The 14,150-nt window shown below is 39.5% G+C and overlaps 1 protein-coding gene across 1 annotated transcript; it reads left to right on the top strand.

The window, feature by feature from the left end:
* The first annotated feature begins 10,816 nt into the window (after nucleotides 1-10,816).
* Nucleotides 10,817-13,278, top strand: LOC311295506 (uncharacterized protein). Its single transcript, XM_084416937.1, has 9 exons — nucleotides 10,817-10,824; nucleotides 10,988-11,052; nucleotides 11,224-11,565; nucleotides 11,651-11,878; nucleotides 11,991-12,317; nucleotides 12,473-12,682; nucleotides 12,765-12,840; nucleotides 12,935-12,988; nucleotides 13,081-13,278. The coding sequence occupies exons 3-8, from the start codon at nucleotides 11,250-11,252 to the stop codon at nucleotides 12,972-12,974; spliced, it is 1,197 nt and encodes a 398-aa protein (XP_084273063.1). The 5' UTR covers nucleotides 10,817-10,824; nucleotides 10,988-11,052; nucleotides 11,224-11,249; the 3' UTR covers nucleotides 12,975-12,988; nucleotides 13,081-13,278.
* Nucleotides 13,279-14,150: the final 872 nt, after the last annotated feature.

Genomic DNA, 14,150 nt, shown 5'->3' with positions numbered 1-14,150 from the left:
AACAACGTTGGCAGCTAGACAGCTGGGAGCTTCCACATGCTCCGCCTGGTCACGCTCGAGGGCCAGGGCTTCTCGTCTCAGCTCCTCAAAGGTTAAGTCTGGTCCTCTCCTAAGCTGCACCCGCAAGCTCTGGCGTACGGGGCCCTCTCGCAGCCCCAACAAGAATTGATCTCGCAGTAACACCTCCTCGCCCCCCAGGCCATGGTCCTGTCTCCCCGTGAGTCGAGAATACTGCTCCCGCAGTTGCAAGGCAAAGGCCCGCACAGATTGTCGAGGACCTTGGCGAGAATTGAAGAACTTCGTCCTCAGAACAGCTACCGGGGTGGTGTCTCCATACTGCCCCGTGAGAAAGTCGAAAATGGCCTGGATCGTCGCTCGGTTGGCTTCCGGTGCTGCCTGAACTTCTCTTCTCGCCTCCCCTTCCAGGGAGTTCAAAACAAACTGGACCTTCTGTAGGGCACTCAACCCTTGGAGCCCCGCCAGATATTCCACCTGGGTCTTCCACAGGGACAAACTTACTTCAGACCCCGGACCTCCATACCTCGGGGCCCATGGAGCACCCATGAAAATTGGCATGACGGGTTGCCGATTCCCAGGCTCTTCCCCCTCCGCCATCTCGGCCTCTGACCGCTCAACTCAAGGTGAATCCTGCCGACTACGCCAAATGTCTGTCACAGGTCGGGGTGGGCCAAACCAGACTGCACCCACCCCTAAACCACTATCACCCAGAGGAGCATATCAAAGGAGGAGGCAGGAGGCAGGAGTAAAAGGAATAACAACTTTATTTTGTATTAAAAAGCAATTAAGAAGTCCTAGTCTAAAATTCCTTGTCCTCTCCTTCCCAGGGACCCAGAGCAGCACCGCCGCGAGTATGAACCGGCGAAACTCCCAATGGGAGAACGTTGGACAGGTGAATGTCACAGGTGAGTAGAGAGAACAGAGATCACTTCCTTCACAGACTGACGTCAGACTCACAGTGGGAGAGCGTTGGACAGGTGAATATCACAGGTGAGTAGAGAGAACGGAGGCCACTTCCTTCACAGACTGGCGTCAGACTCACAGTGGGAGAGCGTTGGACAGGTGAATATCACAGGTGAGTAGAGAGAACGGAGGCCACTTCCTTCACAGACTGGCGTCAGACTCACAGTGGGAGAGCGTTGGACAGGCGAATATCACAAGTGAGTAGAGAGAACAGAGACCACTCCCTTCACAGACTGGCGTCAGACTCACAGTGGGAGAGCGTTGGACAGGTGAATATCACAGGTGAGTAGAGGGAACAGAGATCACTTTCTTCACAGACTGGCGTCAGACTCACAGTAGGAGAGCGTTGGACAGGTGAATATCACAGGTGAGTGGAGAGAACGGAGGCCACTTCCTTCACAGACTGGCGTCAGACTCACCGTGGGAGAGCACCGGACAGGTGGATATCACAGGTGAGTAGAGAGAACGGAGATCACCTCCTTCACAGACTGGCGTCAGACTCACAGTGGGAGAGCGTCGGACCAGTGAGTATCACAGGTAAGTAGAGAGATCAAGGCTCGGCTGCAGCAGACTCCAAGTCGCAAGCGGAACGGGGCTTCACTAGGACAGACAGAATCAACTTCAACAGCAGTGCACAGTTCTCACGTGTATTGCAGGGGACAGATAACTTCACACCAGGCCGGTAGGCTTAGGGCTGCAGCAGACTCACAGTCGCAGGCTGAACGGGGCTTCTCTAGGACAGACAGAATCAACTTCAGCAGCAGTGTACAGTTCTCACGTGTGTTGCGGGGGACAGATAACTTCACACCATGCAGGTAGGCTTAGGGCTGCAGCAGACTCACAGTCGCAGGCTGAACGGGGCTTCCAGTCGCAGGCTGAACGGGGCTTCTCTAGGACAGGCAGAATCAACTTCAACAGCAGTGTACAGTTCTCACGTGTGTTGCAGGGGACAGATAACTGCACACCATGCAGGTAGGCTTAGGGCTGCAGCAGACTCACAGTCGCAGGCTGAACGGGGCTTCCAGTCGCAGGCTGAACGGGGCTTCTCTAGGACAGACAGAATCAACTTCAACAGCAGTGTACAGTTCTCGCGTGTATTGCAGGGGACAGATAACTTCACACCAGGCAAGTAGGCTTAGGGCTGCAGCAGACTCACAGTCGCAGGCTGAACGGGGCTTCTCTAGGACAGACAGAATCAACTTCAACAGCAGTGTATAGTTCTCACGTGTGTTGCAGGGGACAGATAACTTCACACCATGCAAGTAGGCTTAGAGCTGCAGCAGACTCACAGTCGCAGGCTGAACGGGGCTTTTCTAGGACAGACAGAATCAACTTCAACAGCAGTGTATAGTTCTCACGTGTATTGCAGGGGACAGATAATTTCACACCAGGCAAGTAGGCTTAGGGCTGCAGCAGACTCACAGTCGCAGGCTGAACGGGGCTTCTCTAGGACAGACAGAATCAACTTCAACAGCAGTGTACAGTTCTCAACAGCAATTACACAGTTCTCACATGGGGTGAACGTTATCTCACAGAGGTTCTTCTCTCTGAACACCGCACGTAGATGTAAGCAATCTCACTCAGCTCTCATGGTAAATAGTAGATTCCCCAGGGCACATGGGCAGTTGCGGGGCAATAACAGGTATTCTTCCACACACACATACTGCAATCCAACTCTAAACATGTATTCGTGAGGGGAAACGTCAATTTACACACTACAATTCCACTCTTCCAGTGCGCATAAGGCCAGCACTCACCCACAGCTCCTGGACTACCGGACTGAGGATCGCCAGGGGCGGAACAGAACACTCGAGAGATTGGTCTTCACAGTCACAGACGGACTTCACTCTGCTGGACTCCAATCGGAGAGAGGAGATGAGGAAATCAACAGGAATCAATATTTCACTCGGTGAAAGGTGTACACATGCTCCAAACACTTCACTCCAATACCCAATTTAGTGTAAAACACATGCAGTTATGAGATTCAGTCTGATAACTACTCATCTCTCTCTTCCCCAGCTCAGTCAGCGAATTTCACTCCTCTTGACCATCCCCGAGTCCTCTCAAATAACACTCCTTTTCCTTCAGGACGACCCCTCAACTGCAGTTCCATAAACAAATCCCCACGGGAGAGAAGCCACCAACAATCAGGGGGAAGAACAATCCAGATCAACGGGCAGAAAAACAGCGCAACACCACACAGCACAACCCAGCCTTCTCTTCCTTGTGTGTTTTTATCCTGTCAAGAAGCGGGAGTGGTCTCAATCAAACACTCAGCGTGAAGCCCTTACACCTGTCACCAATCTGCCGTTTAGTTGTCATGACGACAAACACTCATACAGGTCCGGGGATGGTGTTACGCTGAAAACGTCCCGACGGGAACAATTCTCCAGAGGGGAATTGTTCCGGGGCTGTTTGTCACCCCGTGACATTGTCATCGCAAGGTTTTTAAATAAGGTTTTTTATTGTCATCTTAAGGTCTCAGGACAATATTGTGAAGCATTAATTTTACTTTGCCTAGTAAAATAGGCAAATCTGATTTTATGCTGATAAGACAAAGGTACTTATCATAGAGAGGCAATTAAGATTATGCGACTAAGATTATTCAGTAAACTCTATTCAAATACCATCACTTAATTTCCCACGTCCTCTGTCTGCACCTCTTGTACTATAGGGTTTTAGTACTTTAAATATCAGGACAAAATCTTATATGTCCTAACAGAGAGGTCTACTGATGACCGGACTGAACACAATTCATTTTTTATCTTTTCACTTGATGTATTGCACTTATATTTATATACTCTAAAAGCAAAGTACACTCTGACTGGATCTCACAACTCCTGAAGAGACGTATATTTCTCTGTACTGAATATTGTGCTTCACAGTTTAGACTGTCAGTTCATGATCTTCATATGTAACAGGAACATTAATCATGATCAAGTCTTTTTATATATTTTATTCTCAAATGATTCAGAAACTTTCAAATTAATAAAACGTGTACATCAACTTGAACAATGTCTGAATCTTTTAATTCTTACAAGAACATTTAATAATGCATGCATAGCAAGGCTTTATTCCTAAAGCGTGTACATATAGTTCGCAGGAGACAAATGAATACAGTAACAATGCATCACTTCAACCACTTGTTGAAACAACTGTCAAAATGGATGGCTTGCAACATGACTGTTTTCAAAGAATTACAGTAGAAATGGTAAGATCACAGTACTGGTTGTCTGCAACTTCATACATCATCTGTCTTGGAAATCTGAAACAATAAAACTACATAATATATGCAGATCAAAACATGTCTCCTATATATGCACGTCATTACATACATTATCATAGGTTGAATGTGTGGTGGACAGGACATGAAAATCCATCAATACTAAAAATAAATGTTTATATTCACATGTGGACTAAACAGCAGTTAATAAACTACTGCTTCAAATGATCTCTAACTTCTAAACACAGAAATGAACGATTAACTGCACTTACCTCTGCTCAGCCATGAACTGGTCGAAAGCTGATGACATAACATGTAGGTAGGCCCGCCCTCACGTGATACTGATTGGTCGATTGATAAGCTTAAATCTGATTGGCTAAAGAGTACGACTGCTCTGTGTTAGGAGTGTTATGCTGCCAGGAAAGTCTCAAAAACACACACACACATATCTAAGGCGATTCGTACGTGAATGACGATTTGCACATTCAAATGCAAGGATACACTCGTACATTTTAAACATTCAAAGGTTTTTGTGCACAGTTGTATATCTACGAATTGTGTTTTGCATTTGTGAAATGTATTTTATGAGTATATAATTTTATTTTGCGCATGTGAATTGCTTTTTGTGAATATATATTTTTTTCACGCACGTGGATTTTTTTTGTGTGCACGTGAATTAGGTTTCATGCATGTGAAATTGTCTACGCATTTGTGAATCATGTTTTTTGCGTGAATTATATTTGAGACTAATCTGCCTCCATATTTACAAGGTTACATGGGTCCAAAACAGTGCAAAACATTTTGACCTTTTTTTTGGGTGCATTTTAGCTACTGTTACAGGGTTGTGTGGTGGTGACAAACAAACGACGAAGATGAAGAGTAACAGCGGTAGAAATCCAACACACAATGATTATGACGAGTGGATAGTGCCACGGATAACTTACCGAAGTCGACAGTCGTGTACTTTTACGTGACAGAAAGGGGTACGCCGCACCACAGACGCGTGACACCAACGCGTGACTCCAACGTCGCACCACAGCACGCCGCACCACAGACGCGTGACACCAACGTGTGACTCCAACGTCGCACCACAGCACGCCGCACCACAGACGCGTGACACCAACGCGTGACTCCAACGTCGCACCACAGCACGCCGCACCACAGACGCGTGACACCAACGTGTGACTCCAACGTCGCACCACAGCACGTCACACCACAGACGCGTGACACCAACGTGTGACTCCAACGTCCCATCGCAATAAAATAATAGCAATTTTTCCCCCTAGCTTTTCTTATCTTTCCTTTGTTATCTTTCTAATCAATCATTCTTTTCTTGTATTCTGATGACATTGAAAATATCATTGATACAAATTTTGTATTGTATACAAAGTTGTGTATGTCATTAATGTCATCTCTGAATGGTTTACGAACATAGTATTTTTTTTTTTAAAATAATTCACTCACTTTCTACTGGATATGAGGACTATGCAAATTATACACCATCAAAGTCACACCTTTTTGCACAATTATTAACAACAACTTTAAAGTTGAACAGATAAATTCAATAATTGTAATCTATAAACATAATATTCTGGAATGTGTCATTCTGAGTTTTTACTTTTGAAGGTGGTAATAATTTTAATTTACACAGTTGACCATAATGGGCGAATACACAATATGAAACTATTCACGATATTGTTTACAGGAGAAGGTGACAGAAAGTATTTTAATAGCCTATTATTTTCAAGAAATCAACAATGAAAAAATATAAGACAGGGAAATTTAGTCACAAAATGCAAAACAATGTAGGTTCATGTTCAAATGTTCAAAACTAGGGCTGTCAGTGTCGACTATTTTATTTATATATTTTTTGGTCATAAAGATAGAGTGAACAATAGCCTTTAGTAGCCTATGACTTAAATACATATTACAAATTAGGCAATATAATTGGTTCAAATAAAGTAGGGTATTAAAAGTAATTAATTATTTTATTTTATTTAACAACACTATTAAAATACATGAAGAAATATATAAACAATGAACATATGTATATTATGTACAAATGCCAACAGAGGGCGCAAGAGGGCTGACGATAATTGTTACACTTTACATCAAGAGCAGTACTACGGTGACGCATAGCTGCTGCCACATACATATTATTTTTTCCCCTCAATTATGTTGTAATAATGAGATCTTATGTCGTTTTAACGTCATCTTTTCTCGTAATAACGTGATCTTATGTCGTTAAAAACGACATCTTTTTTTGCCTTTATAAGGACATGTGTAGTCATGTACAAAATATGCCTTTATCCACATAAAATTGACAGCCTATAGCGCCTTTATCACACTTCTACGTTCAAAAAGCTTAAGCAAATAGTAGCAGCCCCCAATCAGGCAAAATGAATCAATGAGGCCCTTTTTTAAAATATATTTTATATAGGCCTATAAGTTTTTTTTATATAATATATTATATATAGCCTAAGATATATATTTTTTGTTAATAGGCTATATCTTCATTACCTAGAGATATAATTAAACAAAAAGTAGTCAAAACACATCTAACAGAACATAGCCTAAGTTGTTTATTTTTTACAACATTGTGTTCTTATTTTGTTTAATTAACGAAATGTCAATCTTCATCTTTATAACAGAAGATACAATACAAAAATCTTCAAGATACAGCCATATAGGCTACAATCTTCACATGTATAACGGATTGTCACCTTATTACAGTCCTTTGTGTGGTGGAATAAGCAATGCTATATAGAAATATATGGTTACCGGTAGTATAATTTAAACTTTATTTTATTATTTTATTTATTCATATTATGCTAACTCAACTAATTTAATGTAAAGAGCTGGATACTAATTATTACTAATTAAATAATGTCAAATATTAAATGTAGGCTATTGATTAGAGTTGCCATAGACTAAAGGATTTTTCTAGACTAGTAGTAATTTATTTAAGCAATTAGGACTAATCGCACGTTTATATTCAATCCTGGGTGTATATATGGCTATTCCGCGCTCAAGCGCATAAAACTTGCCGCAAAGCACCGGCAAAAGTAGGCTAATGATATAATAAATGTGTCTGAAAAAAATAATGAAGCATTTTAATTGTTTATTAATGAACTAGTCTTTTCTAAATCAGTGTAGGCTGCCTGCTGCAAACATATCTACATCTCCGCTGTAATTTAGCCTCTAGAGATGCGCCTTTCATACGGACAGGATCACATAATCAGATGGTAGGCTATACCGTAGGCTATTTTGCTTTCGATTGGATTTTTTTTTTTCGTTGGTGGATAACATTTTTTTTCTTACTTTATATAGGCTAGATAGTTATATTTCTCATGTCTGTGAGGCTTGTCTATACACTGTTTTTCGGTTCATTTTTGAGATGCGCTCCAATTCACAGAGATCATGAAAGCGCGCCCTGTTCGTTTTATTTTATTTTACAAAAGCACAACGTTTTCTTGTTGTTGAGAGTTTACACAAATAAAAGTAGTTGCGACTGATGTATTATTATTTTTTGTATGACCAGAAATAATGGAGTATTTAAGTTGTTTCCACTGTTGATAGGAAAATGCGAGTGATGGCACCGGCGCGTCCATGTCATGCAGTGCGCGCTCCACACTCCGCACAAACACTCGGATATGCGCTTATTAATAGCGAACATTTATCCAGGTTAACGTTAGAGCGAGCGGCCATGCCAGACTGATTAGTCCTCTTCATGTTTAACAAATCAAATTCTGTTGCATTTTATTGCGCCAGTTTGAAAAGGACGACTGAAACACTCAGCCTATAGGCTACAGACGCCCAACGCTGGTGTTTTTCTTTAAACAAATTCGTTTAGTCTTTAAAATAAATATTGTTTGTGGGCTAATTAATGCCACAATAATTTGTTTATTTTATTGGCTACTTTTATTTTTCATTTTTGTTTTGCATTGAATACCATTTAAAGGATTTGCTGTGCACCGCAATGCCATCCTCCCATAGAAAGCCACGTTAGAGCCATCTTTATTTTCTTTATAATAAGGGTTTCTATCGGAAAACGCTTAACGTATAATTAAATGCATTGCGTTCATATTCTGGGCTCATCTGCTTTTCTGTAGGATAGTATGGTTTATTAATAAGGTGTGTACAGCATTTGATCTTTATCACTGAAGTAGCCTATTAAGCCACATTAAGCTTTTTCTTTATTATAAGGGTTTTCTATGGGAGGAAAATGCTTAGCATAATATGCAATTAAACACAATGTTCGTATTCTGGGCTCATCTGCTATTAATAAGGTGTGTACAGAATGTGATCTTTTTACATGAATGTCCGTTGGGGGCTGCTATTTCTTCAGCTTTTTGAACGTATGATAAAGACATGATTGGCTATCAATTTTATGTGGATAAAGGCATATTTTGTACATGACTACACACGTCCTTATAAGGCCAAGAAAATGTGTCGTTTTAATGAAATAAGATCTCGTTATTACGAGAAAAATATGTCGTTAAAACGACATAAGATCTCGTTATTACGACATAATTGAGTGGAAAAAAATTATATGTATGTGGCAGCAATGCGTCACCGTAGTTTTTCATAAACTTCGATTTATGAATAAAGAATTTTCCAAGCAAAATTATTAAGTTGACTATATATTGTACAGCTAAATTTGAGTCAGAAAATTAAAAGAAGATATCAAAATTAGATAAATGTAGGCTATGTTTGAGCCAAGTTGTCCATTAATGCATCATTGTTGTAGGCTATATCATTCCACAGAGAAGAGCTATGTGAGCAATTATAGAATAAATGGTCTAACGTTTCCGTTTCCATAAAGCAAAAGCTGCATTTTTCGTCTACGGTATAAATTTAGAGATAATCTTGTTACAGGGGTAATAATGGTAAATAATTTTAAATGATATTTCTTTTACTTTGTTTGTGATTAAAAATGTATGTGGGTTACTCCATGCTCTATTCCAATTAATATTTTCATACAAGGGGGACCATTTGTATCTGGAGGCAGGGATAGATTTTGCAAATAAAAGATTTTTTATTACTTTGTTGTTAACTTTTCTGTCTAGAAAAGATAGACCATTTATTGAAACACTGCTGTAGAAAGACCAACAATGACAAATTTAAAATTAAGATAGGCTTTAATATTAAACAAAAATTCACTTTAAAGAAAAGCTTCCTACAAAACAAAACAAAAATCATGTCTCCCGATAGGCCTATAGCCTATTGCAAATCCAATCTTACTCATGCTATTCACTTTTCGTTATCAACATGGGAAAAATAACATTATATTGGGACGACGTGTGTATCAGGCGTCTTATTAGGCGACGTACTGAGGGACGACGTGTGTATCAGGCGTCTTATTAGGCGACGTGCCTGGTTCAGACGTTATGATTTTTTTATACATTTCTCACGTACGCCGTCGCCACGTCGCCGTAAGGTATACGTTACTACTGTGACGCCGCCGTGACGTCGCCGCCGGTCTGTCGTCTGACGTCTCTATCAATCCCATTCAAAAATAGACACGGACTGACGGCGACGGAAGGGTAGACTGCTCCTTCGCCTTCTTCAGGGTAGACTTAGAAAAGGCATGATCTACCCGCCATACAATGATGACATTAACGTGATCCTAACATGCATCAACATAACCATTAACAAGACCCGACCACAAACACAAAGTGAACTGAACTTACAGTAAATAATAATGAGACACCTGAACACAATGACACAGACCTGAACTGAGTAATTAATCAAATTAACAACCATGACGACAAACTATCTAAGGTGAAAACACAAAGAGAGTCCATGTGGTGAAAACTTAGAATAAACATAACCAGATATGTTAAGTACAAGTGCTTAGTAAAAAGATGCCATTAATCAAATATTTAAAATATACAGTCTTTATGTTGTTTATGAAATTGCAATATAAAAAAAAAAATATTAAAAACTTTAATGTTAATTACAGAAAAGCTTGCAATGAATTAGTTCATATTTTTAGTCGATTGACGGCACTATTGCAATATCTTTAATAATTCTTGAGTTACAGGATGCAAACTTTGGGGAAAAAATGTAAAGTGCTTTTTCCCATTTTTAACTATCACCATTGGCGTATAGCGTATAATGCAACAAGGCTTGCTAAAGTCAACAGATTTTAATAAAAGATCTACATATGTCTAAATATCAGAAACTTTGATCTGTTTATGACAAAGGAAGATTATTTTAGGTTGTAAAATGTCATGTGGTGCGACTCCTCCAAAACTGTGTGTTTATGAATTAATAGTTTCATCACATGACGTGAATTAACTTGTATTGAGAATGGTGTAAAGGTTTTCAAATCCATATGAAATCAACAAACTTTTTTTATTTATAAATTTGAAACTTGTTTTATCAAGTTGTCATTTGGGAAATGTAAAGCCTAAAAGTGAACTTGAAGCTATAAAACATGAAGATGCTGATGTAGTGGAGAGTTAACTGCCCAACAACAAGTGGGTAAAGAGGTTTTTTTCTGCTTCAGAAAAAGGAAGGAAATATTATCAGCTGTTTGCCTGGTCAACTTCAGACGTTGACAGCACTTTTGCAACGGCACAAAACTTCTTCATAGCTGGAGAAATCTGCAACATGTAAGTATGTGAATCAGTCATTTAAATTGTTTTAAGAAAATTGTCTTAACCATGTTAAACAAATACAATTCATGTAGGAGCTATTGAGATAAATGATTTGAAATTATTGTGTGCCTCTCTCTCCACATTTTTTATTTAATTTTTTTCATTCTGGACAAAGAAGTGAATTATTTTCAAAGTTTAAGCATGGACTTCAGACTCATATCATCCTACTTATATACATCTCGGGTAAGATTATTGTGTTAATGGTTAGTATATCAATGTCTTATCAAAATTAAAATATCAATATACTTTAGACATGAAGGAGAGTTGCCTCACTGCTGTCATGTGGTTTGTCATATGAGGATCTTTCCTTCATCAATGCAAACTTTTTGGTCTAAGTGTTCCCTTTTTCATCAGGTTCTCTAACACTGGACTGCCTCTTGATGACCCGTGAAGATGTTTGTGCTCTGAGCGAAAGCCCTGTGCAGCTGAGATGTTCTCATTCCAACACCAACATCACAACTGTGTTCTGGTTCAGCCGGAAACAGAGTTCAAACTGGAGAAAGAGTGATGAACCTGAAGATTTGACTTTAGACTCGGACTACTCAGGACGGGTGAAGCAGGAGTTCATAAATGACTATTCAACACTCACAATATCAGACCTGAGAGAGAGAGACTCTGGAGAATATCAGCTCATGTTCATCATGAAGAATGGAGTTAAACGTCTCAGCTCAGCCACCTTCAATCTAACAGTCACAGGTGAAACTGAGTCTAGATTCTGGTCACTTCATCTGTTTTCATTTGTAATGTAATTAAGTTTTTCTTATTTTTTACTTTAATTCAGAGCTGCAGCTGATAATGAATCCTGCAACTACAGACTCGCGAGATCAGAGAGTAAAACTGACCTGTGATTCTTCCTGCACCTCTGGAGTTCGGTATTATTACTGGATGAAGGATGGACAGTATTTCACATATACAGAGTCTCGTGACATGAATGTGTCACCCAGCACAAATGCTGTCAGATATTCCTGTTCTATTGATAGTAACCGTAAACATCGCTCCTCTTCTGTGTGTGAGTGTCAAATAATACACACAATGATGGTACTGTTTGTTCATCCATGTGTATATTTAAACATGTTTTAAAGTAAGTGTGAGTTTCACATGTTAATCTGTGACTCTTTCAGGTATTTCTAAGAGTGTCTGCTGGGATGTGTCTTACTCCTCTAGAAGAGTCTGTGCTTTGATGGGCTCAACAGTAGATATTTCCAGCACATACTCACATCCCTCTGGTTATACTGTAAATAAAACATTCTGGCATTACGGTCAGCCTGGTGACTTCAAGGATCTGCGTGAGGAGCATCAGTTCGCTGGTCGTGTGGAGTATGAGGGAAACACACTGAGAATCAAAGAGCTCAAGATGAACGACTCTGGAGAATATAAATTCAGGATCATCACTGACAGGACAAGAGGAACATACTCTGGATCACCTGGAGTCATTCTTACTGTTACAGGTAATTGAGCATGAAGGATTTGATAACATTTTAATGAGAAGATTCACAGAAAATGTATTGCCATCAAGAATACTATATTCCATTTTATAAAGTTTTCCATATCAGTCAAAATCAGTGTTAAGCCCAACTTGAAATACTTCAACTCTGTTTTTCAGATATGCAGGTGATAAGCAGCCCAAACATGATATCAGAGCGACAAGAAGTGATGTTAAGCTGTTCAACTAAATGCACTCTGAACAACAAACATACTTACATCTGGTACAAGAACGGACGGCAGGTAACGGATGGATTCACTAAAGCCAACAAGCTGTACCTGGACTCAGTCAGCAATGAAGAGCTTCAAGAGTATTCCTGTGCTGTAGAAGGTGACACATCTCTCATGATACATGTGCTTTAGTCTGAAATGATTGTTTCTCTGATAGTCATGATTCACTTCTTTGTGTTTAGAAGTGGACAGCCATTATACAGTCATTCTGCTGGTGTTTTTACCTCAGTTTCTCATAATAGCGGCTCTGTGGATGTGGTGAGTAAAACATCCAGTGAAATTCATAATTGCATGATGTACAGTGAATATAATGAAATGAATTCAGATTATAAGATTGTGAATTATGATTCAGGTTTTTCATCAGAATGCATCTAATCTCAAAGCCAAACTGAAAATAAAATTGAAGGTGAGAAATTATGTATATAAAGAATCTGCCATAAGACATGCAATGATAAACACAGTAAATGTATTTAATATCTTTCTATTTGTCTGGCTCAGAATCTGATGTTCCACATCTGTTCATCTGCTGTCTGTCCATCAGAGCTGGTGGAGTGATGATGTCATTGTGTTCTTCCATTGTGAGACCTAGCAACAGTCAGAACTATCAACAGTGACACAGCGATGTCATATACAGTAACCTATCAATGACTGAGCAGTCTTCATAACAAAGAGTGTAGAAGTACCAAGAGGCGAAACTCCGTTGCAGTTTTGACAACAGCCACTAGGTGGCACTTCGGTAGCGCGGCCGCCATTTTGGACTGAACCAGCGGCTTTATCGTTAGCACAACTACTGTATACAGCATTAACATTATGAGTGGAAATAATTGGAAACAAAGAAAACAGTGTTCTGCTATCAACTGCAACTACCATGTACAACCAATCAACTAGCATTTCATAGATTAGATCCAGAGAGGTAAAGTAGAAAAGGTTTTTATTAACGTTAAAGTGAGCTAACGTCAATGATAACAGGTGCTGTAACGTTAATGTAAGCTATCCCATAACCGCAGTAACAGTTTGCTAACGTTTTGGTCAAAATTGAGTCAAGACTCGAAGTGGGCTTTTTAAATCGCATACTTTCAGAGATATATGAACACCTAAACTGGCAAATGACCGCTTGATTAATTCATTGTTATCACTAAATTATCCTTTTAACTGTCACCTTTTTTTCGCATAAACATGAAAATCACTATCCAAACTTAAATGGTTGTAATTCAAGAATGCTTTGGAATATAGACCTATGGTTGGTCTTGTTTTAAAGAAGACATTTGTCAGATTATTGTTGAAGTGAAAAAAAAGTATGAAAGTGAAACAGAAATATGTTATATAAGTTTGAGTTTATTAAAATGTACAAATTTAAACATAGAATTATTTATATTTTATATAAAATATATATATTACAAAATATATTTTACTCTATAACTGCAAGAAAAGGAAAGCAAAAAATCTGAACAAGTTGTGTTACACATTTTATGTTTATCTTTCTCTCGCTCCCTCACCCTTTCTGCCGTGTGCTCTACACGGTTTGGAGCTGCGCGCTCTTGCTCGCTCGCTCTAGATTCCGGGAGATT

Source organism: Rutilus rutilus, assembly GCF_951802725.1.
Source record: "Rutilus rutilus genome assembly, chromosome: 8".
Taxonomy (NCBI): domain Eukaryota; kingdom Metazoa; phylum Chordata; class Actinopteri; order Cypriniformes; family Leuciscidae; genus Rutilus; species Rutilus rutilus.
The sequence above is the reverse complement of the archived record's forward strand: the minus strand, read 5'-3'. Positions and strand labels throughout refer to the sequence as shown.

Excerpts from the sequence above, each read along its gene's own strand:
- LOC311295506 (XM_084416937.1), top strand. The coding sequence starts at position 11,250 with ATGACCCGTGAAGATGTTTGTGCTCTGAGCGAAAGCCCTGTGCAGCTG. Across the intron at positions 11,566-11,650 it reads CTTCAATCTAACAGTCACAG|AGCTGCAGCTGATAATGAAT; the intron begins GTGAAACTGAGT and ends ACTTTAATTCAG. Across the intron at positions 12,841-12,934 it reads ATAGCGGCTCTGTGGATGTG|GTTTTTCATCAGAATGCATC; the intron begins GTGAGTAAAACA and ends ATTATGATTCAG.